Source organism: Centrocercus urophasianus, unplaced genomic scaffold, assembly GCF_019232065.1.
Source record: "Centrocercus urophasianus isolate 14NV4802_14NV808 unplaced genomic scaffold, USGS_Curo_1.0 seq_16, whole genome shotgun sequence".
Taxonomy (NCBI): Eukaryota; Metazoa; Chordata; class Aves; order Galliformes; family Phasianidae; genus Centrocercus; species Centrocercus urophasianus.
The window spans coordinates 46696197-46723428 of NW_024884711.1; the positions used below are offsets into that span (position 1 = coordinate 46696197).

The 27232-nt window shown below is 40.0% G+C and overlaps 1 protein-coding gene across 6 annotated transcripts in view; it reads right to left on the reverse strand.

The window, feature by feature from the left end:
• ADCYAP1R1 (ADCYAP receptor type I) overlaps positions 1-27232 on the reverse strand; it is a 129309-nt gene that overhangs the window by 85647 nt on the left and 16430 nt on the right. For all 6 annotated transcript variants that reach the window (XM_042817040.1, XM_042817039.1, XM_042817038.1 and 3 more), the window contains exon 2: positions 10309-10475. In XM_042817040.1, coding sequence (XP_042672974.1) covers positions 10309-10359 — 51 coding nt within the window. In that variant the 5' untranslated portion in view covers positions 10360-10475. The remainder of the gene's footprint in view (positions 1-10308; positions 10476-27232) is intronic.

The window sequence follows — 27232 nt, forward strand, 5'->3', positions numbered from 1 at the left end:
AGGAGAGGAGAGGAGAGGAGAGGAGAGGAGAGGAGAGGAGAGGAGAGGAGAGGAGAGGAGAGGAGAGGAGAGGAGAGGAGAGGAGAGGGGAAGGGAGGGGAAGGGAGGGGAGGGGAAGGGAGGGGAAGGGAGGGGAGGGGAAGGGAGGGGAGGGGAGTATTAAAACACAATAATAACTTAGAAGTCCTAGCGTACATGGTTACTATTTTACACTATGGTTCCTATTTTACACTGAAGATAATAAATATTGACCAATATATTTAAGTCTTTCCTCCCAAGTTTAATTTGCCAGTGGACTGAAATTGTCATTTTGGAGAAAGAGAGGAAGGCTCTTGTGGAATATTTCTGTATTCAGATTTAACAGAGTCCACTAACTTTGTGTATTTGGACTCAAAAACGTTAGATGCTACTTTCTCGGTGACAATGACCACACCACAATCTCTATGAATTCTTGTTATGAAATTTTCAGCCATTCTGGATTCCAAAAGTCTTGATGTAGTATGCATCCCAGCAGCATAAGCTAATTTCTGCCTCTGCAGATAATAGCAGTGTCTGGTGAGAGTCACGCAATACATGCAACACAACCTCAGGAAAGAGGCAAGAACAGCTCAGCTATCAGCCTTATCGTCTTCATTTCCAGCTCCCTAACTCACATGCTTTCCTCCAAAGAAGTTCACTTCTGATAACGTATTTCTAATTACAAAGAGAAAATTCATTTTCCACAGAGCATTTTATTTTTACTCCTCAGGGAGTTTGGGTCCTTACCTTCCCTTTTACGGATATATATGTGCAAGGGATTCATGATGAGCAAAGCATTTTCTCTAAGGCAAGTGGTCTACATTTTCACAACCTCACTTACTTCTGAACTGCAGTAAGACGTACAAAAAAGAGATATGGAAACACTGAAGTAATCCTTTGATTTGGTTCAAATTGTTGTTAATGAGAAAGCTTCATTTTCTGCAGGGTAGGGTCAGAAACAGAGGGATGTTATTTCAGTTTGCTGTGGTTATCCTCATATCAGTAGAAAGCATAAATAAATGGACATACAGTATGCCTACTGTATACTGAAGAGAAAGAATTTCCCTTCCCATGTGAGCAAAATTCTGTCATAATTAAGGCAAAAAAAAGGCTTGAAAGCAAAACTGGTCGAACACACTTTATGTTGTTCCTCGTGGGTTATTCTGGGTGACTCCAATATATGTTAACTTCTATTTACTTCATCTTCAGGATGACTGTGTTCAGAATTCCTGTATTACTCCTCTGCTAACCAACAAACATATTTGATATTTCCACGTATGAAAAAGTTACAGGAAAAAAAAAACACCTGCCCTCCAAATGCAGGAAGAACTGAAGGACAGAACTTTATCTCTAGAATAACATTATTCATCCACATCACTGCCACTTTCCCTTTGTTTTTGTTGCTTTCCTTTGAACTCCAGATTTAATTCCTTTTCTTTGATTCTCTTTGTTTCTCAAATGATCACAGCTGGAAGCTCGCCACTTAACACTGGTCAGCATCCAAAGGCCTCAGTTGCAAGCACTACCATGTAGCAGGAGTTGACCTCAGGACACAGCAACCTGTTCCTCCAATACAAGTTGTCATCCACAAGTTGGTTTTTCAGCTTCTGTTAACAGCAATAAATGGGCTCAAGAAAGAATTCCACGGCTGAACGTTTGTCTTTGCGTCCTGCAGTCAAATACCTGCAGAATTACTGATTTAACAAATAGGTAACAGTGAGAAAACCAAAGCAAAACCAATATTGTAGTTTCTGGTCTCCATCTACCCCTTTTAGTCACAGGAAAAAAAATACATGGGACTTCGTATCAGTGCTGGAAAACTCAGCAGGCAGTGCTTTTTCACAGTTCCATGCTCATCTGTAGTTTTTAGAGGCAGAGCAGCAGAGATGGCCTCATTTCACAAAGAAGGAACTGAGGAACAAGAAGCTGAAGCACTGCTCAAAGTAAACACTAATCTGAGGCATAAGGAACATTTGATCTTCCAGCTCTCGTGTCTTATGTTACTGTTCTAACATCAGGGATTCAAAAATACCTGAATTAGCTGTAAGATCTTGTTTGAAAACAAAGCTGATGAGTTTTTTGATCAGTAGCATAAGGCTTTGGTCATTGATCGTATGGATTAGCATCTCCCAGATGAGAGCCTGTTTGGATACCATGCTTTCTTCTATGGCTTTAACTTATTCTGAAATTCATTTTTTCTTTAGGGAATTAACAATATCTCTGTCTTTAACAAAGAATTCCCATCAAACTTTTGGAAAATTAATTCATCTGAGAACGCAACCCTTCTGCAGCAGGGGGGTTGGAGCTTGAGGTCCCTTCTGACCCAAACCATTCAGCAATTCTATGATTCTGTGATAGATAGATAGGTGATCTGGAAAAACGGCACACAAAATACATATGCAGAGCTGTGATCACCTAAGTCTTACTTCCTTAGAATATCAAAGGTCCATCCACCATCCCACAGCCCACTCCCATTCCTGCAGCCTTCCCTCCCACCGCTGCTCTGCAAAAGAAATGGACAAGGAAATGGCCTGCTGCCATGGCTGGTCATAGTGAATAATAACCTCACCATTATTTTTATCAAAGCTGCTAGATGAAAGACACGAAGGCAGATCCAATAGTTACTTTAAATGAGCTTGAAGGTAGCTTACAGAGTGTATCTGCTGTTACTTCAGGCATAATAGACAACACACGATGGGTAAAAAGGTTTTTATTTTGTATATCTACATAGGCTGAAGAGACACTAAAAAGGGCTACTTTAGCCCAGAACTGCGTGGGAATTGAGTTTGTACTGCAGTACGAAAACGTGTCTTGTTTCATTTGTTCAACTGTGTTCAAGAAACACTTAGATGTTGTACTAAGGGACATGATTTAGTGGGAAATATTTGTGGTAGGTTGACAGTTGAACTGGGTGATACTCAGTCTTTTCCAACCTCGGTGATTCTGTGATACTATGACTGAAATCTTGTAACTAAAACCACATCAGCCAGAGGTCAGCACGGAAATATATATTTATGAGGAAGTGAGCACTATCTTACAGCTTTGAACTTCAGTGTATTTCTAATCTTATCCAATAATGCATTCCACATTATTACTTATCTGGCAAGCACTTTACAAACAGCAAAGCCAAAATAAAGGTCTGAACATCTTAATGCCAAAATACATAAGATGCTTATATGTGTGCATTGGGTAAGAAAAATAAAGTAAAAACAAACAAATAAATAGATAACCCTATATTTTCCCTTCCCAAATCTGCACAGATCAGTAATTCACATGACTGACAAACTTCTTCAGGAGTCTTTAAACAACCAATCCACCGGACTGCATTTAGCCTAAATAACCTCTCAATAACACATTTTGCCCACGGATGCTGAATCAGCACCCAGAGAAATGTTTGACAGAAGAGGACATTGCATAAATATGTTATCAGGAAAGCCAGAAGCAGTAAAAAAAAGAACAACAACTCAGTCACTTTGCAGTCTTAAAGTTTTCAGCAGATCGGTGCTCTTATATAAGGTGTATTGCAGGCAGGACTGAAGTGATTGCATATGAGGGCTGATTTTCTTTCATTGCTTTAAAGAGTGAAGTATTGAATGGTATGGACTTTTCATTATGATTTTTTTTCATAGAGATACAATGTTCCACTGACATCTGATGTCAGTCATGCAAGAAAACACGTGAAATTGTTGATTTGAAAAATGTATTTCAGGAAAGATAACAAACAGCATCTGTGATAACCTGACAAGGATGATGAGTCCCAAGATATTGCTAAGACAATCAACTGGGCAAGGGTGACTTAGTCATCCATTCAGCATCCACGTGATATTCATAAAAACTGCTTAATGAAGATGAGTTTTCTAAAAGCTAAGGAAACCAAAGCCTCATCTAAGCTAATTTTTAATTACCTTGCAATAAGGAGATTACTAGGAGGGTTTATGAGAGGTCATACCAATGTCTGGAAGTGCTTGCCTCTTACAACTGACTATCGTTGGTAGGTACTAATAATGATAAATATCTTTAACTAGACATCCATCATTTAGATGGCTAAATATTGGTGCATTTGCTGACATCAGTACACAGCTCAGCTCTCACAGGCACAAAAAAGTACACAGACAGTTCCTATTCATTACAACGGCAATATTCTGTTGTGGCTCAAAAAGAATACAATGAATAAATACATCACAGGGATCACTATGCTTACTGTAGGAGAGGACTCATATCTCACCAATTCTCTCTTCCAAATGACTTCCACATGGCAAAGAAAAAAACAAATGTGACCAAACCCCAGTTCTCTTTTCATGAGCAGAAGCGAGCCTGGAGTGTGCAATTCACTCTTTGCCCACAGAGACAAAGAGGGGTTTGTTAAGCTGGGTTCTCTGCCTCCAGGGATTGTAAGGATAGCAACACTTGGGCTTTACAGTTGGCAGTGTTTTTAATAGGCTTCGTAGAGCTTGATTAAAGAGCTGTCTCTGGTGGTTTGAAAAAGAAGCCCTAAAATCATCCTTAAGCACAGTACATTCTGCCTTCCATCCTCCGCCTCTTCCAATGGGGATTTTAGAGGCAACCTATGGACTGCTCATTTGGAAGGCCTTGCCATGTGTAACCCTGGGGCAAGCACTAATCCTGGGTGCTCCCACATCCTCAGGAAGGTCCCTGTTCCTGCCATACAGTGCAAAGCAGTGGACTCTTTGCAGACTGGGAAGGTAAAAATTGCAATTCATTACACAGAAAGGTGACAAGGATAAGAGAATATATAAAAAGTCAAATCTCCAGCAAAGTGATTGCACTGTATTTATTTAGCTACTATTCACTTCCTCTATGCCTCTATTCCTTTTTGCTTCCATCTCCCCCTTTTCTGTAATGCAGCTTTGGTTCTGCACCACAACTACCTCTTCAACCTGACCTTAAAGGAAACCTTTTTAGGCTGCTGACTCTGCAAACCCAAGGAAGAAGAGGTCAGTGGCACACTTGCTAGAGACTTGAATAACATCCCTACAAGTGCTATATATTAACAGCTAAGAAATATGAAAAATCACTGATTTTGATTTCTTTTTATAGGCTCATTTTCCAAGACATCTTTTTTATTTCCTAATTTGTTATTTGACTGTTCACCCAATACTTCTCCAAGCTCACGAACATAAAACCAGCAGGGAAAAGAATCATACTAATGGCCTTAAATCAGTGTTGTCATCGTATTATTTGCCCTTCACAGAAACTATTACAACAATTACAACAGAAGGCAGAAAAGTGAAAGAATTAATGTAGGGCAACCATTTTCTTCTTCTTGTCCTGCTGCTGTGCATTTCTAAGACCTGGATACATTACTTGCTTAAATAAGGAATATTACCCATGGATGTGTGTGTGTGTGTAGTAATTGTGAAAAAGGTAGGTAGAAAATTCATTTTTATACTTTTGTTCTTGTTTGTCTTCCACATTTTGTGCTTATAAGCTTAATATGCTTTCAAACATTTTAACCAAGTGTGTTTTTCTTCAGCTTCTGCAATAATCCTAACTAACAGCTGGAGCCCCTGGGGTGAGATTTCAAGTGCCAGCGTAGGAGACAGAGCAACGATGTAATGCCAAGGGCCCCTACCAGCCCCAGGCATCCTTGGAGTGCCAACACATGAAGCTCTCTTTGAGAAACTAAGAGATTTATTGAGCTCTCAGGCGCAATCAGTCACCTTCTGGAAGTATTCATCCCACCTGCTGACAGGGTAAGGACCGTCTGGAACCAGGATCCTAATTTTTATTCCTCTATGAAGTGCTTGAAGTTGGGCTGTTTGAAGGGCACTGCTGCCATTATGTAACACAGAAACCCTCTGATATCTTCGGGAGAGATCTTACAACACATTCTGAGCCATATCTTTGAAACTACCTTACCCAGTGTGACATGTCTTAAGACCATTTTTTTTCATTTTATTATTTTTAAACAAGTCTTAGGCTTTGAAGAGATCCTCCTCTGAAGGACATTCCCAGCCATGTTCACATAAGGAGTCTCTGTGTTTTCCCTAAGGGACAATTCCCATGCAACACAGCATCACGTTGAAGACTGCTGTATTCCCACAGAGAATTTTTCCTTTTCTAACAGGATCATGAGCTCTTACAAATCACAAGACCAATAAACTCATTAAATGCCAGTTCATTAAGTCTTAAATGGAAAAAAGACTGTCTAAAGACGTCTAAAGACAACGTCTAAAAATGTTGTCAGAAGAGCAGAGCCCAACACAACCATACACGTTTCTGCCCCCACTGGGAAAGGAACCTTTCACTTAGGCTACAGATATTCAAACAATCATAGCAGAAGCAGAACCGGTGAATGTGTCTTTATACACAGTTCCTCATATTTAGAAAATGAGAGGGACTGAAATATAGATGGTCCTACTTGAATGTAGCCTAGCACTGGAAAGGACAGCCACAGATAAGGACTAATACAGCAAGTTCTCTTCACTGTAGAATACAAACCCTTGAAAAGCTGAGATACACTATCACAGTAAACATAATTAGTTTCTCTCCTCATCTCCTAATGAATGGGGAAACAATCCATTCAGGATCTGGCTCTCTGCTCCGTGAGATGCTGCCTACACATCCACCTCACCTCACCCCATAATGCGATTGAATTCCAGTGCCTGTATACAAGGGACATCACTTACACCTTTCTCTTTTCATCCCTCCCTTTTTATTTAGTCTTTAAAAAGACTTTCCTAAAAGTCTGTAAAGGCCACTGAGAATATGTTCACCAGCTAACGAAACACTGCAAGAAGCATCTTCTCATTTGAAACCTTAAGCTTAGCAATATTAAAGATGCATCCACAAGAATTTCCAAGCATTAGTTGAAGAAATGCAACTGATTGAATTATTTCAGACAGTTGGAACACCTGCATTGCAGTTACATTTAAAATTCAGTTCATACACTAAGCCAACTTTGTGAGTCATGAATTTCATTGTTTCTCAAGTACATTTGGAACCAGACAAAGGAACCTCAGTTTAGGATCCTATCTCTTCACTAATTTTATGATGACTTCTTTTGATATTTCCAGTTTAGAAAAAAACAACAAAACGAACACACAGAACAAACAATAAAAACAAACAAAAAAACCCCATGCCTACTGCTATCACAACTGAATGAAATGAGAAATACAGTGAAGCGGCAGTGAACGGGGGGCTATAAGAATGAAGGGGACAGACAGTATCAGTGACAGCACAAGGTGAAATGGTTTCAAACTGAAAGATTTAGAGTGGATGTAAGGAAGAAGCTGTTGCCAATAAGGTGGTGAGGCACTGCACAGGTTGCACACAGAGGTGGTGATGCCCCATCACTGGAGACACTCAAGGTTAGGGGATGGGGCTGTGAGCACTGATGGAGCTGTGGATGTCCCTGTGCACTGCAGGGGAGTTGGAGCCTGAAAGGTCCCTTCCAACTCAACCAATTCTATGATTCCATGAATTCAGAATGAAAATAAATGAGGTAAAAAAAAAAACGGATGTGCAAACGAAAGACAAAACACAGAAAATGATGTAGCTGCAGTGCAATTTTGCACTGAAAACAAGCACCCTAGCTAACAACAACAACAAAAGGACTAAAAACGTCTAAAATATCAAAATGGATTTTAGTTAGGAAAACATTTTAAGTGGGAAAAAAGTAGATTTCTGAATTTGCTGTCAAGGAGTTTTCTCTACAGACCTAACAGGTCCCACTCCTCCAGATCTTGTTTTAAATCCCAGGCGGTAAATAGGAAGGTGGAATACCTTTGCAGCAAGCAAATATTAAAGTTTGTTAAACATACCAGAAACCACCCTAATCTCTGATAATTATAACTGTCCATGTCTATATATGGCCACGTCTAAATATTTATACATATAGTATTTTCTCGGGATTTGATCTGGCCCTAGAACTGAGGGCACCTAGAACATTCCATCAGGACACTTCTTGCCTTTTTTCTTTGACCTTTTCATGATTGTGGACATTAGTTTGGGTGGACAATCAATTGTTGAAAGCAAAAACTGCACATCCAAGCCACCACACAGATTCAGGAGCTCATGGGATGGAACTAACCCACAGCCATAAAAAACAGCTCTCCTTGAAAGTAAATGGTGATCTCTTGAACACTACCAGGTGTGGTAAGAGAAGGCAGAAGAAAACTTTTTAAGGAACCCTTCAGAGGATGAGATGACAATCAAATTGACTCAAGCTTTTCATTCTCACCCATTTTGTAGAAAATCTCTATATCTGCATGATAGAATGATATCAATTTAAGGACACTGGCCCAGCATATCAGAGATGGTTCAAAGAGAAAGCAAGACTCAACAGAGGGAAAACGTTACCATGATAAGCATGATAAAAACTCTCAGCAAAGGAAGAACCATACATAACATTACCCATTCCTGAGCTCTTGTCCTTCGAAACAAACTGTAGAAGAATGTATACTACACACAAATTAAGGTACCACATCTGTCACAGGACTAAGTCTCTTCACTGACCAAAGAAGTGTGTATGCATATACACAAGTTCACTTTGGAATCACTAATTTTATTACCTGGCTTCCTAGAGATTATGAGAAAGTCCTGCAGTCATAAAAAAAGCTGAAGTAACCTCACGTACAAAACCATACTCACTAACTCTGGTTTGCTTCACAGAATTTCATTAGGGAGCTGTTCAATCCAGAAGCTGGAGCAGATCGCTAATTATCCAGCTCAGCGATCACAGTTATGTCCTGAAATGCTAAGAACTGGAAGCTTGCTGTCCTTTTACATTCATCAGGAAGGTCATCCATCTTCTAAAAGCTCAAGAAATACATTTAGACGCATTTATTTTCCTTAATTAAAAATAGTTCACTTCTAAGTAAGAAGATACCTGCTGTCTGTCTCAAGCTGGACGCCAATAATATTGAAATGCCGAAGATCACTGGCCATTAAAAAAAATCCTTTTGCCTTTCAGCTCACATGATCACATACATGAGTTTGTTCCAGTCTGAAAAATGTGATTTCTTACCCAGAAATACAGCAGCTCTACCAATCTGCTCTCCAATTTCACCTAACATAGGATGCATCTCATTGACATTCATTCCTGAATCAACACTGAGCTTGTCCTAGGCTTAGCAGTAAGGTGGGAGCTCCTAAGGGACTGCTGCAAATAATGCCATCTACCTGCCCAAGGAAGTTAAGTAATAGAATACTCAACATATGAGGGGAAAAAAAAGAAATTATGTCAGGTATTTATAAAGTGAGGTGCTAAATTATTTAGATGAACATTCTCATTCTAAATAATATATCTGAATAACGCTACACTTCAGATTTGTAGTCAATTAAAGTGGCCTCTAAATAAGACCCGAGAGGAAAGAATGTGCATTCGTGTGTGACAAAATTAAGAGGAGTGCAATATGCTGACTCTTTCACATTGCAAAGTTACACAGTCAATATGCATGAGCAAGAAACTTTAAATACTGTTAAAAGATACTTTGGTCACATCACAATTTAAGAATTTAAGCAGTTCTTACTTAAAAATAAAACCAAAATTTATTTCAATAATATTTTAAGATACTACACTTGGATAGCAAAGAATAATATGCATTTGCAAAGCATTTGTATGGAAGCAACAGAAACCTTTTAATAAGAATCAGATAGAGCATTTAAGTAGTAGTGCTGTTTCTCACTGCATTCCTTTGTGAAATGCTTCCTGAGACGTAATGAAAAGCAGTTATGATCAATGATCCAGCCAAGGGCTGAGCTGAAATGCAAGATGGATTTATTATACAGGTTGTATACCATTGCCTATGGTTGCAAAGTGCAAAAAAAAAAACAACATGCTTTATTCAATGTTCTTACAGTTTTTATAGGAGTCTAGATAGAGACACAATGCAGATGGGGGCAGTGGGCAAGCATATACTAATATGATCAATCCCCTGACATGTGCTAAGACTGAGCAATTCAAAGGATAGCACATTATTTGGTCACTAAAGATTCACATCCCAAATAAATCCCTGTCCTGTTCATAAAAAGCCCTATATGTTCATCAAAGTGACTAACGAGTTGGAGAGCCACTATCTTTAAGGCCCACCTGCATGTTTTCTGAACACTGACCATATGAAAATGGAGGCAACAAAAAGTATTGGCTGATACCTCAAGGCTTCGCAGTCCAATTGCATCAACAAAGGAAGCTAGAGAACGCTTAATAGAATCCATTCGGCCACACAGAAACAAAGCCAGAGCTCAGAGCCTTCATTGTTAGCAAGTGCTACTCTTGGGAACACATATTTAAATAATGGCAGTGTAAATAAGAACAACAATCCTTACCACGGGAAGCAATATGAGAGTGAAGAAGCAGTTCTTCCAACAGATGGCCATCTTTGTCTCTTGACTTTGATCTTTAGTCAAGCTTAGCTTCTAACAGTTAATTAGGGCTGAAGCACACACTCTCTGCAGGTCTTCTTGTCAATGTCTTCATGTCAAGACTCAAACCTCTGCAGTGAAAGAGAAAAATGATTATGAATATAACAAACATGGAAGAGGTACAAAAAAGAAACAGAAAGAAAGCAGAGACCACAACACTTGAACTGAGTTACATATATTAGAGGTCAGTAATAATTGTCTGGATTGCAGTTATTACAGATCATCTAGGATATTAAATTTGAAGCCAAAGAACATGGCTGTATGATCAGTAGCTTGCATCATAGAAAGTGCTGGAAGAGATTCTCTAACAGCAGTTCTATTGTATCTATAGGGAAGGAATAATGGAACATTTTGAGCTGGTCAGAGGGTCTGTATGCTTCATTTCTGCAGTCATGATTTCACAGAATCACAGAATCAAAGAATGGTTGGGTTGGAAGGGATCTCAAGGATCACGAAGCTCCAACCCCCCACCAATGCAGGGCCACCAACCTCCACATTTCACAGCAGCCCAGGCTGCCCAGGGCCCCATCCAACCTGGCCTCCAACACCTCCAGGGATGGACGGGGCATCACAGCCTCTCTGGGCAGCTGTTCCAGCCCCTCACCGCTCTTCTGTAAAGAACTTCATCTTCTTAATTTCAGTAAAGGCTCAAAATCACGACTGAGGGTTTCTTAAGAGGCTGTACAACTTGGTGATTTCTTCCCAAAGATCACTGGTCCAGATAACAAAATTCATGCCAGGAGTTGTTAAGAATCTGAGAGCTTTTTGAAGTAAGAGGAATGGGAAGGAATGAATTGTGCTCTCTTAGGCTTAGAGATCTCACCTTGATGCCCTACCATCATGTTTTAAAATGAATTTGCCCATTACCTGAGATGGAACCCCTTCATTTTAACTCTACCTTATAGACCTCTTTCCTCTAAGATGAACTCACTTCGAGGTCTTCTGCCTACAGAAGATTAGACACAATTTGTTTCCTTAGGAAAGTATGGGAGTTGAGCCCTTGGGCATGAGCTGTGCCACACCAGTTTGTCTCAGGGACAGAGAACTACTCTTATATATTTTGTTTACATCTGTAAATGAAAACTTTGAATGCAGAGGTGCTTTTCAAACTCTTATTGTGTGATGCAGGTTTTCTATACACCACCATTCATCACCTATGCAGGCATAAACATGACTGACATCTTCCTAACAAGAGAAATGTTTATAGAGGTAAGTAAATGTTTGAGAATGGAAAAACAAAAACAAACAAACAAAAAACCCTCATAGGTACAGGACATGTAAACAACTACAGAAACAATAAAACACTTAAAAATCAGAATGTGGGAAAAAAAGAGAAAAGGCTGAAAAGAAAACAGACCAAAGACAGAAAGAAAATAAAGGAGTGCCAAAAGCAAATGTGAAAGAACTTTCACAGTCAGTGGGTACTCCATTTTTATATTAATTGCAACATACAGCCAAGATATCAGCATTTAGAAAGTAGAGTCTTTCAATTAAAAAACAGAACAGAAAATTAAGTTCTCTTTAGATTTTTGTCTTCTCTATCCAGACTCTGACTAAATGGAGAACAATGATTCATAAAATTCTCTCTGATCTGCCTTCTTCCATCCTCACTCGATCAGTCACTCTCAGTCCACTCTGGTACTGAATTTAATTACTTAACTGCATTTCTGATGGTTTATCAAATAATGAAGGATTGATAAGATCTCAGCTGAGGAGGAGAATACATCCATGGTGACATTCAGTAGTGAAAAGATGGAAAAAGAAAGTCTCTGCATTAACAGAAGCAACAGACAACCAGGCAGCCACATTAACAGACATTTGGATTTGAAATCACTTCTTGATAATTTGCAACTCCAGCCAGAAAGGCCAAAGAATGGTGTGGAGATTGAGTTTTGTCCTTGGATTTTGCCACTGTAATGAGTCAAAAACAAGACTTAAAAGCAACGGAAGAGTGGGAGATGGTTGACTAAATGGATGGAAGGATAACCTGTGGTAAAGTGGTAACCCTCGGAATACACTCTTTCCAATGGTTGAAGATCCAGCTTTACTTTAACCTGGCATTCACTAGGTTAGAAGAGTGGAAAAAGGCTGCCTTCTATTTTTTTCTGTTAGCTTCAAAGAAATTTCTGAAGATGTGAGAACATCTGCTAACCATTTTGCTGTGTTTCTTTGACATTTTACAGAGAAAAAGAATCAGCTTCATTTTTTTTTGCCTTCAAGGTAGTTATGGAAACCGACATCAAGAATTGGACTGAGGTCTCTGTGTCATCCACATAGAAGCCCAAACATTTTTTTAGATAATAGCAACCAGGCCTATGAACCTGTGCCCTGGACCTCAGAGAAATCTGTATATAATGTGCAGCAGCTCCTGTTGTGTTTATCACACATAGGTGCAGAGACAACCCATTAGCAACAGAAAGATAATTAACTCACAAATAAGTACATTCAGCCAATCATTATGAGAAAAACTTTTCAGAAGTAGGGACAATGTCTATGAAGCATTTCCATCTCCATTCAGTACTGCGAGAATAAATAAAAATATGAATACAAGGCTTGGAAGGAAAGTCTGAATGATCAAAAAGACTTCATAAAGCCACATCACGTAGTTTCATTTGTAAACTGGAGATGTTAGTGCTTCATGTTGTCGTTTTATCTGCATCTGCTACCATAATTAAAATCTGTGAAGCCAGAATAGCCCACAGCACAAGGGTTGCACACATGAAGGAAAAAAATATTATCCTTACAGGGCTTCAGAGAATTATTTCAAGCACAGCTGAAACACAGGGATTACAAAAGACTTGTTGGGGGTCTACTCATGGCTTAGGAAAGTCATACACCACCTGTGAAAGAGATTCATATCTCCACTGCAAAAGTTTTCCATGCCACAGCAAATTCTTCGTGTTACTCTGTGAGGAATAATGAGTCCTTAAGGAGAAGTTTGGAAGAGCTCTGGCAACATGTTTTGCTGCAAGTGGCCATTTCTTTCTCCTGTTTAAAAAAGGACTCGAGTGTCCCTAGGGCTTACATGGACTACATGTTACAGAAGCCTAAATGCTGGTAAGAAGTGCCATGTGTGCCAACCCAAGTAGGATGCGCCTACTCACAGGTAGGTATAAAAGGATCACATCTGTAAAGATTAAGTTCTCTCCATACCAAGTAATAGATGAAATTGTTATACAGTAGCTCAAATGAATGTAGGATGAATGAAAGAGGATTTCAGTGACTATATGAAACAGTTATGAGCTGCGACTGAGATCTCACCCAAAAGAAAGAAAAATCAGATCTGCTAGGCTCCTCGTTATGGACCTCCAGGATGCATGCCAGAGGTCTGAAAGGAAAGCAGTAAGTTACAGAGCTGACCAACAGTGGCCTTGACCAGAGGTGATGAAATGTGAATTCTTCACTTAATTAATCTTAATTCAGCATCTGGTTAGGGCTGCCCATCTCATCCTTCTCCTGCACCATATGGGAACAGTACAAGTGCAGAAATCTGAAAGGTTCTGAGATATGCAAAATCAATCACAGTTCTGCAGATTGCTTTGCAGCAGAGTCACACATTCCATGCAGAGTGATCTCAGCACTTCTCAGTGGCATGAGGAGTATTCCTCTATGCAGAATACACCACGGATGGAGAATGATGATGTGTAAAAGAAAGAAGCAACCAAGAATACTCCACCCATCACCAGTTTGGCCCTCACACCACTCCATCAGTGTTTCTGAGTTCTCCCCAGGGAAGGGAACTCCATAGGTGATTTTGGCACGGCTTTTGCCTGATGAACATCATTGGCTTAGGTATGAACAGATGGTTATATAATTGATACATCATTTATCACCTGTAGGCTGTCCATATAAGGTGTGGAATTCAAAGCATTCTATCATCTCCCTCCAAAATTACCCCAATGTCATCTTCCTAATTTATATTAAAGAACATGGTGTGAACCTCTCTCATGTCAACTGAGACTCACACAAGCAAGAAATAAACACAGACAGAGAAGTAACCCTTCAATGACCTAGGTCTTGTCAGCTAAGTTTAGAAATCTAGAAGACATGTACTCATATATGAGCTCATTGTCAAGTCTCTTTTTATAAAATCAAGGAAGTAGACATAGGAACAAAGCAATTTGTCTGACCTATTTTAGCTGTCTACTTTAAACATTCAACTCCTATCCCTTGAGTATAGAGGAATTCTTAACAGCTAGCTCATATGTTGACATCTACATTGTCAACATCTGTATTTGGATGGAATAATTTCACCTCTAGTCTCTTCTCCAGCAATACAAAACCCAAATAGTAATGTTTGAGTTACTACAGAAGATTAAGAACGAATTAGTTTAATATGGTGTCAATAAACTGATGCTGAGATATTTAAGGTAACAGAGAAACTAACAGAAAACTTAATACCAAATAAGTCTCCTAGAGAGCAAGAGCACTAAAATCTCCCATACAAAGTAAACAGCAAATAACATTCTTATAAAGGCAGACAACAAGAACAGCACGTCTTTTCTATTATTTCTGATAAACCACTTATTATTTTTAGCATTTTAAATATTTTGGGGATGTCTTATTTACATGGAACTTTGTAAATGCACTGAGGTGAATGAACCTGCACAGACTTACAGAACCTGAGACTATAGCTCTATCTTTCCCTTGAACACCAAGAAGGCATTTATTCACCTTTCTCCCTCTGTGTGCCAAATGAAAAAGTCCCTGGAGTCCTTGTTTCCTCTCAACATGCCTGTTGTCAGTGACAAAACAGGCTTTGTATGGTAATTACATCAGGGGGCTTAATCAAAGAGATGGATTATCAGAAAGCTTTTCCTGCTACAGGGGACAGGCCAGCCCTTCCAGATACACCAGAATATCTTGATGGCATCAGCCAGAAATGCCACACTTCTGAAAAAGCTGATAAAAAGCAACCTAGCAGGATTGTGCACAAGGAAGGATCCAGCCAGTGCTCTTAACGTGCACTGATGTGTGGGTCTTGTGGGAAAATATTCATTGGTGGCATGTGCAAACAGGCTGTCTCTTCTAACCGTACCTGACCACCTTAACAGTAAAAAGCTTTATTATGGTAAAGGTGAATTTCCTGTATTTCAGTTTGTGCTTGTTGCCTCTTGCCAGTAAGAAGAGCATGCCTCATTCTTCTTTACTTGCTCCCATCAGATACTTCTACATGTTGATGAGATCCTCCTGAGCCATCTCTTCTTCAGTTTAGCAGTCCCAGCTCTCTTTGCCTCTTCTTGGATACAGCACTCCATCTGTATCTCGCTTAGGCTGAAGAGAGAGGAAGGATCACCTCCCTCATCATGCTGCCAGTTCCTGTTGTCATGCAGCCCACCAAGCTGTTGGTCCTCTGCCACAAAGGCACACTGCTCAGTATCAAGCTGACGACTACCAAGAACCCCAGGTCCTTTAACACTCCTTTTCAACCACCTGGTTCCCAGCCTGTCCTGGTGCATGGAGTTGTTCCGTCCCAGGTACAGGACTTTGCATTTCTTTTTCTTGAGCTTGATGAAGCTCCAGACTTGCTGAGGATGCACTGTGCCCTTTCATTCAGGTCATTCAAACATGCATCTTTGACACAGCTCAGTTCAGTCTACCTTGTCTCTCTTTACAGTCCACAGAGTAGATTTAAGCATCCTCAAGAACAATTCCCATATCTTAATGCTATTTTCAGACAAAGAAAGTTACTGCTTTGACACAGTGTATATGCATATACATATATATATTGTCTCTTTACTCAGTCTGCTTAGGATAAACAGAGAAAATTCCATCTCTGAAGTTTAAGACATCAAAGTGCTAATGGTAAGCAAAACTGGGTGCTGATTTCTGTCAGTATCATGGCCTTTTCTTCCTTCCAGTAGTATCTTTATTCCTCCTGTAAGTACAGTCTATTAATTTATTGCGTGTTTTACTTTGGCTGCGCTCAATTATAATTTTGGTAGTCTTCTTTTTTCTTTTCCTTTGAGTGGTTTTGATTAAATTGAAATTCCCTGAAGATGTGAAAGTGCTATAATTGGTCTTTACAAAGTACACTTATCATCTCTATACACCCTATCGGCTCTTCTATTTCCTAATCCTCTAACTTCATAGAATTTTCTTAACATTTCAAGAAACTTCTCAAAACCATTCTTGAACAGGTTTACATAAGCATCCCTCAGCAAATTAAGGAAAGATATTCCAACTAACACCTTCAAAATAACTGAATCAACTCTCGATCGTCTGGATTATTCTAGTTTAAATCCCTGTGGTATTCATATTACTTCTGGGAAAAGACCACATAATCCTCCTAATTTTCTTTTCCTCCTTCTCACACACAGCATAGTTTTTTAACTTACAAAATTATTCTCTCTCATATGACATGCAGTAAGCATATGCATATTCGTCTTGGTTCACATCAAATCTATGGCATTACATTTAAGTTTTGGTTCTCTTTTGTTTCCAGCAAGTCAAGTTTTGATGCCCTGCATTTAGCACAAGCAGAGAGATGCACAGGAGATTACTAAAGAACAGCAGAGGTATGGAATGTTATGTTCAGGTAAACCCATCATGTCTAGGACACTCAATTCTGATTTCAGCTGATACCTACTTTCTGTAAAGGTTAAAGTCTTTTTTCAATAAAGACATTATCAAAACTTGCTGAAAATTCATATTTATTATATTCCATATATTTGACCATCAAGCCCAGCTTTTCTTGAGCTTGAAAGTCTATGACTTTCCTCAACACAGTGTATGAAACCAACCCGTACTTTGTTTAAACAAACTTCACATAAAACTATATGACAATTCTCCTTAATATTATGATGTTTAAACCATACAGGTATGAATGGACAGCAGAATATTGAAAGTTAAGGACTGTTCTGGGTATCTGAGCATTATGACCTTCTAATGACTTTAGAAGTCTCCAGTGGAAAGTGGGAAAGGTACAGGCTTTCAAGATGGGCACAAGTGAATCATTTATCTATACATCAAGCTTTTCTAGCTTCTTTTTGCAAGTCATCACCTCCAGACTTCAAAGTAGAGACTATGGGATGTAATTCATAACTCCCTTTGTAGAGTTGCTCTTAGCAGATCTCCCATATAACATCACCCATAAAATGTAACCAGCAATTCTTGCCTTGGTTGGAATTATTTTCTCTGTTCCACATTTTCTTTAATTAAAGACTATGGATCATTACGGAATCACAGAATCACAGGAATTGGAAGAGACCTGAAGAGATCACTGAGTCCAACCCCCTGGTAAAGCAGCTACCCTACAGCAAGTCGCACAGGTTGGCATCGAGACATGTCTTGAATATTTCCATAGAAGGGAAACCACCTCTCTGGGCAGCCTGTTCTGTGCTCCGTCACCCTTACCATAAAGAAATTCTTCTGCATGTTAGTATGGAACTTCCTATGTTCAAATTCTAGGCCATTACTCCTTGTCCAGTTGCTGCACACCACTGACAAGAGCTTAGTCTCATCCATTTGCCTCTCACCTCCCTTTAGATATTTATAAACATCGATCAGATCCTCTTGCAGTCTTCTCCTCCCCAGGCTGAACAGACCCAGGTTACTCAGCCTTTCTTCATTTGGGAGATGCTCCAGGACATTTATCATTCTTGCCCTGCACTGGACTTTTTTTAGGAGACCCCTGTCTTTTTTGAACTGGGGAGTCCAGAACTGAACACAGTATTCTAAATGCAGCCTCATAAGGCTCATAAGGGCAGAGAAGAGGCAGAGGATCACCTCCCTCAACCTGCTGGCCATGCTCTTCTTAATGCACCCAACTGCACCCAGTTTAATGCACTCAGCTGCAATGAAATATTTTTGAACTACCACGTATTTAAGAAGCATTAGTCAAAATAGAAATATGGTATGAGCAGCTTTCTCTTCATCATCACAAGCAGGTCAATTACCCTCACAAAGCATCTGTAATGTATGCAGCACTTCAGAACTAATATGCATCTAATACGAGATCATAAAGGTAACTACATGCTGCTCCATTCCAGCAGAGCTTTAAGTGCTACTTGGCAAGGTTCTTTAAAAGCATTACACTATAACCAGTAAAACGTGCTCCCCACCTGGCATATCAAAATTTTGCAACAACTGCTTGATCAATTTGATTTCCTTGATAGGTCGTCTGCATTTCCTTTCCTAACCATAGCCACATCTATTGCTCTTTCAGATTGCACTGGAGCTCATATGGTCCCTGCTAATTCATAATCAACACTGCCACTGATCTCTCTGATTTGAACCCAACTAGCTAGCTAGAGGTCTGCTCAAAAAACACCACTTGAATTATTCTGTTCCTTGCATTTTCCAAGTTTCCTTCTCTGTGTCTGACAACTACTTACATACCCTCCTCTAGAATTGAATGTATGGAAATAGGATATCAAAAGGATAGGCAAAACACAGCTAAGGACTATAAAAGTACCACACCTTTCCAAGACTGCTGTGAACAGCCAGTGTTGGGCTGCAAGAAAGACTTTGAAACCCTGGAGTGTGTCCAGGGAAGGGCAGTGAAGCTGTGAGGGGTCTGAAGCACAAATCTTATGAGGAGCAGCTGAAGGAGTTGGGATTATTTAGTCTGGAGGAGATTCAGGGGAGCCCTCACTGCTCTCAACAACTGCCTGAAGGGAGGCTGTGGTGAGGTAGCCTCCTCTTCCATGTAATTAGCAACAGGACTAGAGGGAATGGCCTCAAGTTGCACCAGGGGGGATTCAGGTTGGACATTAGGAAAAACTACTTCTCCAAAAGAGTGGTCAGGTGCTGGAATGGTCTGCCCAAGATGGTGGAGGAGTCACCAACCCTGGAGGTGTTCAAGAAATGTTTAGACGTTGTACTGATGGTTTAGCGAAAAATACTGGCGATAGGTAGATGGTTGGACTGGATGATCTTGGAGTTCTTTTCCAACCTTGGTGACTGTATGCTTCTATGATTCTATATACATATCCATAATATATTTACTTAAGTGCAATGCCACCCTTAGTACCCTTAGTTATGTCTTCTGATGAGCTGAAGTGATTATCTTGAGCACAAAGCTATCACTACCAGCCTACCTTTGCTTTCCAGACCCAAGCTAGTCTCTATGCGAGGTGCTACGTGCTCTCAGTTAGGAGGATGTACCAGGGTTATCTTTAATCACAGAATCACACAGAATCAAAGAATGGCCAGGGTTGGAAGAGACCTCAAGGATCATGAAGGTCCAACCTCCCTGCCACGTCCAGGGCCACCAACCTTCCTATTTAATACTAGACCAGGCTGCCCAGGGCCCCATCCAACCTGGCCTTGAACACCTCCAGGGATGGACGGGGCATCACAGCCTCTCTGGGCAGCTGTTCCAGCACCTCACCACTCTCACAGCACAGAATTTCCCCCTGACATCCAACACCAATCTGCCCTCCCTCCACTTGAAACCATTTCCCCTTGTCCTGCATTTATCTACCCTTTCAAAGAGTTGATTCCCCTCCCCTCTGTAGGCTCTCTTTTAGATATTGAAAGGCTGTAATGAGGTCACCCCGCAGAATTCTCTTCTCCAGGCTGAACAAGCCCAACTCCCTCAGCCTGTCTTCGTATGGGAGGTGCTCCAGTTCCCCGATCATCTTCTTCATCTTAATAAGGCATTTCATCACGTAGAGAAGTGGTTCTGCACTTGGTGACAGACTCACAAACAAGATTCAGTCACTGAACTCCAGCACTTGCACAGCCAACTCATGTTATCTCTGACCTTTCCCACTGGAAAGAAGAAAGCAATAAAATAACAAATGAAAGGGACATATCAGAAGGTAGTAAAATCAATAAGCAATTGCCTGGTGACAAAGAAGATAATGCATGCATGACTTTGGTCTGACAGATGTTAGGCACCGGCGGAGGGATTTTTGGAGGTCTGAAAAATCGTCATGTTCAGAAAGGATGACCAAATGATCTTCCTTTGCTGTGTATGTGCAATTCCTCATTGTTTTTTTTTCCCTTATTGTTATTTTCTCACTAAGACCAGAGTTATTCTGAGTACAACAGCTTGTACTTCATTGAGTGCTTGGACTTAGCAATCTGCAGTGATGTCCCAGGTGAATACCCATTGGCTTCTTCTGCAAATATGAACAACAACACAGAAAGATTTCATGAGTTCAATCTATCTCAATGAAAAAAAGAATGGATATAGTAAGTTTCCTGACTCTTCTCTGGATTGAAAAACGATTCCCCTACTTTGTTGACTCAAGAGCATATACTGTTCAGTTGCCAGGGAAATGTCTCTCAAAACAGGCCTGGAACTGTAATCCTGTCTATTCTGTTTTAAGAGATATGAAAAACTATTTTAAAAAAAATTTTTGGCTCTGTTTTTATAGAAGAGTTTCATTCCTACATTGAAAGATAATGTTGAATCACTGTATAAGCTCTGGTAAGTTCTATAATTCCTTTTTCTTCCATCCCCGTGTCCTATAGTCTTCCTTTTCTACTGTACCTTAATTGGCCTAAGATTCACCCAGCTGTATCCCATTTTGTGGCTAATGGTCTCATTACATTTGGACAATATTAAGACCTTCCACAACATGTGGTCTTGCAACACCCGTGACAGAATTCACATCACACAAATTCAGCTGTCTGAAAGTGAAACATCTACATCCATATTGGATTCTCTTGGCTCCCTTTAGAGCAAACAAAAGATGAACAATTCACTCCAGCAACACATGGGTCAGCCTTGCTCTGGAACAAGATGTACTCATCTTGGTAAACAGAAAAGCCAATAAAGCATAAAATCAGTTTGGTTAGCTTATAAGAATCCTGGGTTTAGTAGGGACAGCACTGAGCATAACAGAAGTATAAACAAAAGAGGAAGAAAAGCAATTGAAATTAAAATCAGTGTAGAGACAGAACCCAGCAAGAGAGAAACACTGCAAGCATCTTCCAGAAAGAGGATAGTCAAAAAAAGGCTGCAGTTCAATGAGAACACTGTATGATCTGAATATCTGAAATCTCCCACTCAAACAGAAGGCTGCCCAGGCAGGTGGTGGAGTCACCATCCCTGGAGGTGCTCAAAAAATGTTTAGATGTGGTACTGAGGGACATGGCTTCATGGGGAAATACTGATGGTAGGTGGAGGGCTGAACTGGATGACCTTGGAGGCCTTTTCCATCCATGGTGATTTTATGATTCCATGATTCTAAGGCAGATCTCGTTCCTTTGGAATGTCATAGAAAGAAGTGAAAGTGTGTGTTCTTGCTTTCTTTTTTTCCTTGACACGCTTTGCGCTCTGTCTCACAATGATGAGAGAATGCTGCAGACAATACCAGGCCTTTCAGTGAAGTTCATTTTTTTCTCTGGATTGTTTGCATAGGGAAATAATAACAACAATAATAATAGTAAAAACAGGCACTGCAAATGCTTCTATAGCAAACTGGAAATTACCCTAATATTTTGGATAATATTGCAAAATTATTCCATGCTACGAAACTGATTTTCTAAGCCATCGCTCTCAACACTTACTTACAATGTCTCAGCTGAGATCCAATTTCAGAGTACCTTAAAAAGGTGCAAAAGCAGTTACAGCCTCACAGCTGTAGCAGTTCTTATGAGAATTACGTTTTAAAAACTAAAATCTAGACAATGTAAATTTTCCATTTGATTTCCACATCATTGCTTCACTATTACTCTGAGTAGGGCAGCACTACTACTGTCCTAGAAAAGCTAAATGTAAATGAGTGGAAGTGATTAATTCCCACAGAACCACCTTCTCAGCCTGTGATTAAAGTCAATTATGTCTGTATTTGTCTTCATGATCTGCTTGTGGATTTTGATGTGACAATTCTAATAGGTAATTCAGCAGAATCTAATCTTAATTAAATACCTGGGAAGGATGGAACAACACAGGATCAAAATAGTTTACAACAAACATACTTACACACATAAACATCTGCACAAATGGAAAAAAAAATGCGGTTGAGATCTGATATGCTCTCTTATTACCCCAAGAAGTTTCTAAAAAAAAGCTCAAACCCACAAAACAAAACAAAAGAAACCCACTAAAACACAATTAGCACAGATTAGCTGTATCCGTTATTTGCTTTGATTTTGTTTCAGTGAAACCTCAGTTGATTACAGCAGAATTTTCTTTATATAAAGCATGAAAGCTGCACGAACAGGAGTCTGTAGGATCTTGGAAAAGTGGATTATTCTGCTCTATTGAATGTGGCAACTGAGATGAAAGCTAAAAACACTGATTATGGATATTGAGATGTGCGATGCATCAGTTTACAAATGGACAGAATGGGCACAGAGTTACAGAATCACTAGGGTTGGAAAAGACCTCCAAGATCATCCAGTCCAACCATCCACCTAACACCAATATTCCCTACTGAACCATATTCCCTCAGTACAGCACCTAAATAAACACATCCAGGGATGGTGACTCAGTCACTTCCCTGGGCAGCCCACTGCAGTGCCTGACCACCCCCATGAGATCATATGCAACAGAACTGCATATAAAGCACATCAGAAATCTGGTGGAATCAGAGTATTCCACGTGGTCCGGAAGGCAAACAAAACATTACTCCTTTTTACTGAATAGCTTGGAGATCATCCATACCAGTAAAATCCAGGACTCAAAGATGTAAACACAATTAGGTTCAACCTCTTCTCCAAAATTCCCACTGTTCTGTTTGAAAAAGATTGACTCATGTTTCAAAGGCACAATGAAAATATCCCTTCCCCAAGGATGGTCTTTCAGGGCCTCGGATGGGCATCGTTTCATTCAAACATATACATTTAAAACTGAGCTCATCTCCAAAGATTCCTTCTACAATCTCCGAGATACATCTAGCACAGCCAGCAGAGCTCAGAATGCAAATCACCTGAAATCAGAAATCCTCTGAAATGATGTATCTTAAAGCATCATAAGAATCGCCCCCTATTTCTCAAAGTTTTCTATATAGGAAAGTGTCAGACTAGTCATTGCTTTTTATATTAAGAACATTTAAATTCAGGTAACATTTGTCCCACATGTTCAGTTCAGTAGTTAATTTAGATATTTGCTTTGTGTAATTCACAAGCGTTGATGGAGAAAAGAGACAAATTTGACCTCCAGCAACTTCATGCTAACACACAGAATAACTTCAGGTTAGTTGTTTTCTATATTTCATTATCACAATCGATGAAACCTGCAAGAGAAAAGTTCTTATGGACACAGGACCACCAAAGTCAGTATTTTACATCTGCTGAAAATGCAGCCTACACCTAAAGTCATCTCTTTTGACAGAGCATATATTTCTGAAATAAGGAATCATGATTAAGGGCAGAGAATACATCCTTTACCTATTTTTCATGACACAGACCTCTTCTATCTGTAGAACCTAACACAAAATGTTCCAGTCTGGCCTCCCGTGAACCACAGCAGTTTAGATGAGCTCATACTTCAAGCTTATCAGTTTCTCTCCCATGCTTACCAAGGAGACCCTAAACAGACAATTTCAACTGCGAAGGACTATGCCATACACCATCTGGCAGATGAGATTAATTCCATTCAGTAATAGAATCAAAAAGGTTGGAAAAGACCTCTAAGATCATTTAGTCCAATTGTGCACCTACCACCAATACTGCCCACTAAACCATGTTCCTTAGTACCACAAATATTAACAGACAGACTGTGAAAATTTTCCCAGTGTATCCAAGGACATTCAGCCTAGAGAAACACTGACCTGAGACAGACAACGTAAGACACGCTGGCAATACCAGAAGCCAGCCTTTTGTTCCTCTGAATGTTTTATTTCTGCTTCCAAGGCATGGAGATATTAGAAATTCTTAAATAGTTAAAAAAAAAAAAAAAAAAGTTGGCTTTAGTTTTACCTTCAAATCAACTGTTTTATCTGAAATGAAAGAAAGGAGGGAGGGAGAGAAGGAAATAAAGGGAAAGATTTGAGACAGACACACAGCATACAAAATTTCAGCCCAGACAGTAAAAGTTTGCCAAAGCTACACTCAGCTGATTAGTAGCATCTTATTTTGGAAAGCCAATTAAGGTCAGAAAGTACGAAGCATCCCGCAAAGAATTTTCTCCTTTTCTCACCACCAGTCCTTTCCTCACATTACATGAGGTAAAGTCTAAATCACCTTCCAGTCTTCATTTTCCCCAGTGTTGGTTTTAATGTCGTTTGAATGCAGGACAAAAGACACCAAAGAAACAATGCTTTGAGAGTAGTGATTGTAAGCAAGTTTATTTTGGTTAATTGCTCAAAAAAATTAACTAAAATCTGTGGTAAGACTTCAAGGTGATACGGTCATACTACGATGATGACCATCATGTGTCCTTGAAGTACTTTAGAGATGTAGATTTAGAGAATTTTGACTCTTTGGAAACTCATTAGGACAAAGGATTTTGGCCAACATTTTTGCTATTTCATGGTAGTATATAATAAAGCAGCTCTCCATTATTCCATTACTGTATGCTCCACAGAGAGGATTTCTTCCATCTATTCAAACAACTACATCACTCCAAACTGCTCACAGAAACACAATACCTGCCCATCCTAGCCAGTGTTTTACAAAAACGTTTTAAAAAGAAAAACAACCTAAGAAAGAGAAAGTGTTATTGATCTCCAGCACTGAGGAAACCCGCTTCAGCAGCCTCCAAAGGATGCAATTTATTAAGAAGAAAAATAAACACGTCCCTAAGCCCTCATTTCCATCGGCTGCATTATTAATGACCCTCTTGCCTTGCAGATGGTGAGGACCGATGTACAAACAGGCTTCACAGGTTTTCACATCCCCTGAAAAGTGAAGAATTAAAGGTGGGCCAGTCGTGGAAATCAAAGGAGAGACCATCGGTGCTATGGGAAAACTTGCTGGAACAACACTGGCTGGAGTTTAATGGTTCATCTGCACATTGGCTGATAGCCTGCTAACTTCATAGAATCACAGAGTGATTTAGGTTCGAGGGGGCTTTTAAGATCAACCAGTTCCAACCTCTCTGCCACGGGCAAGGTTGCCATAAACCAGATCAGGCTGCCCAGGGCCACATCCATGGCCTTGGGCACCTCCTTGGGCACCCCCAACTTCTTTGGGCAACCTGTTCTGAGACATCTCTGATTTTAAACATAATAGCAGTCTCAGAGACCCCATACCTGTAACATAAAGAAAGTCTGAGTCACCTTTACTTATTTATTTGCTCAGCCCACTTTGATATATCTCAGGCTCCTTCGTTGCCTGAAACAGTATTCTGCAGCAAAGACCAACATCTCATCTTAGGCATCAGGCAAAAAAAAAAACAAACACCCAACCAACCAACACAAAACCAATAAACTAACAAACAGAAAAACACTCTGTCTCTACATGCAGAAAAGGTAAGTTCACGTTTCAGGGTATTCCTTTCATTGCATTCCAAAGTTCACGTTTGTCCCTAGAGTTTGCAGCCAGATGGAGGAAATGAAGCATGGGACGAGTTTGTATGTTGTTCTGAAATGTGTCACTTGATGGGGAGAGAAGGCTAGAGGCACCTAAGGGAGAGGGAGGAAATGCTCCTCTTTCAGCAGATAAAAGTAAACATCTGATAACCTGAAGTCAGCTCAGTGAGAGTCTCTTAGACAAAGTGAACACTGTTTATGATGGAGTCTGGATAAATGGCTGCTGTTTGACCTTCCTGAAAGAACCGCATGTTTTGGCTAAGACTGCCCTGTTCAGGAAACAGTCCTGAAATGAAAGAGTCATTTGAGTCATTAAGTTCTTTACTAATGAGAGTGGTGAGGTGCTGGAACAGCTGCCCAGAAAGGCTGTGATGCCCCGTCCATCCCTGGAGGTGTTGGAGGCCAGGTTGGATGGGGCCCTGGGCAGCCTGGGCTGCTGTGCAATGGGGAGGTTGGTGGCCCTGCATTGGTGGGGGGTTGGAGCTTCGTGATCCTTGAGGTCCCTTCCAACCCAAGGCATTCTGTGATTCTGTGATTGAGGCAGAGAAGAATTGTTAAAGTAATATTTTGCACATTTTGTGTCAGCGTATGTCTACCACTGAGATGAAACCGAAGCTTTGTGGCATGGTTTTAAATGTCCTTTTGATTGCTTAATTGAATACAGCATTGCTTGGCTCTAGTTGGTCCCAAAATCTGCTCAGCATTGTTTCTGTTTCCCTGGTGGGTAACGGTCACAGGCTTTGCAGAAATAATTCTGGCTCCTCTTTTGTGTGGGATGGCTGTATTATGTGTTATCCTCAAGCCAGTTACGAAAATTAAAGGCTATGTGAGTATGTAGAATGACATTAAACCAACTCTTCCAAAAGAAGCCCAACCCAAACCAAAATAAAACAAGATATTAGGACTTGCAAGTCGTACATATGTAGGTGAATAAACCCTAAGTGCAGCAATCTGTTATCCAGCATCAGTCATTCAACTCCACTGCAAAAGGACAGAGTCCTCTGTGTATTCTAAAACAGATCAGCACGTCTCTAAAATGAAAAATAGTATCATTTTTTTCCCTTTTAAAAGATCCGTTTGACAAAACAAACAGCACACAAAACAACCCGGTTTGTTCACTTGTACACAAACCCCAGAGGCAATCCAAGCCTTGTAAGGTTATTTTACCTACAAAGAAACTACAGTGTTGTTCAAGACGCAATGCCTATTTGCACTATGGTTACCACACCTATTGCTTGTATCAATGAAGCTAGGATGCAAATGAAAAGCTCAAACTTACGAAGAGATGAGCAGAAACATCGTGAGTGACTTGAGTGAGAAATAAAGACACTCAGTACTTCACTTCTATGGGATTACTTTAGCTCTGAGTACCAAATATACCTCCACTGACCACCAATGCAGGCAGGAACACAGAATTCTCTCTGTAATTCTTTCACATTGTTTCCCTTTTTGGC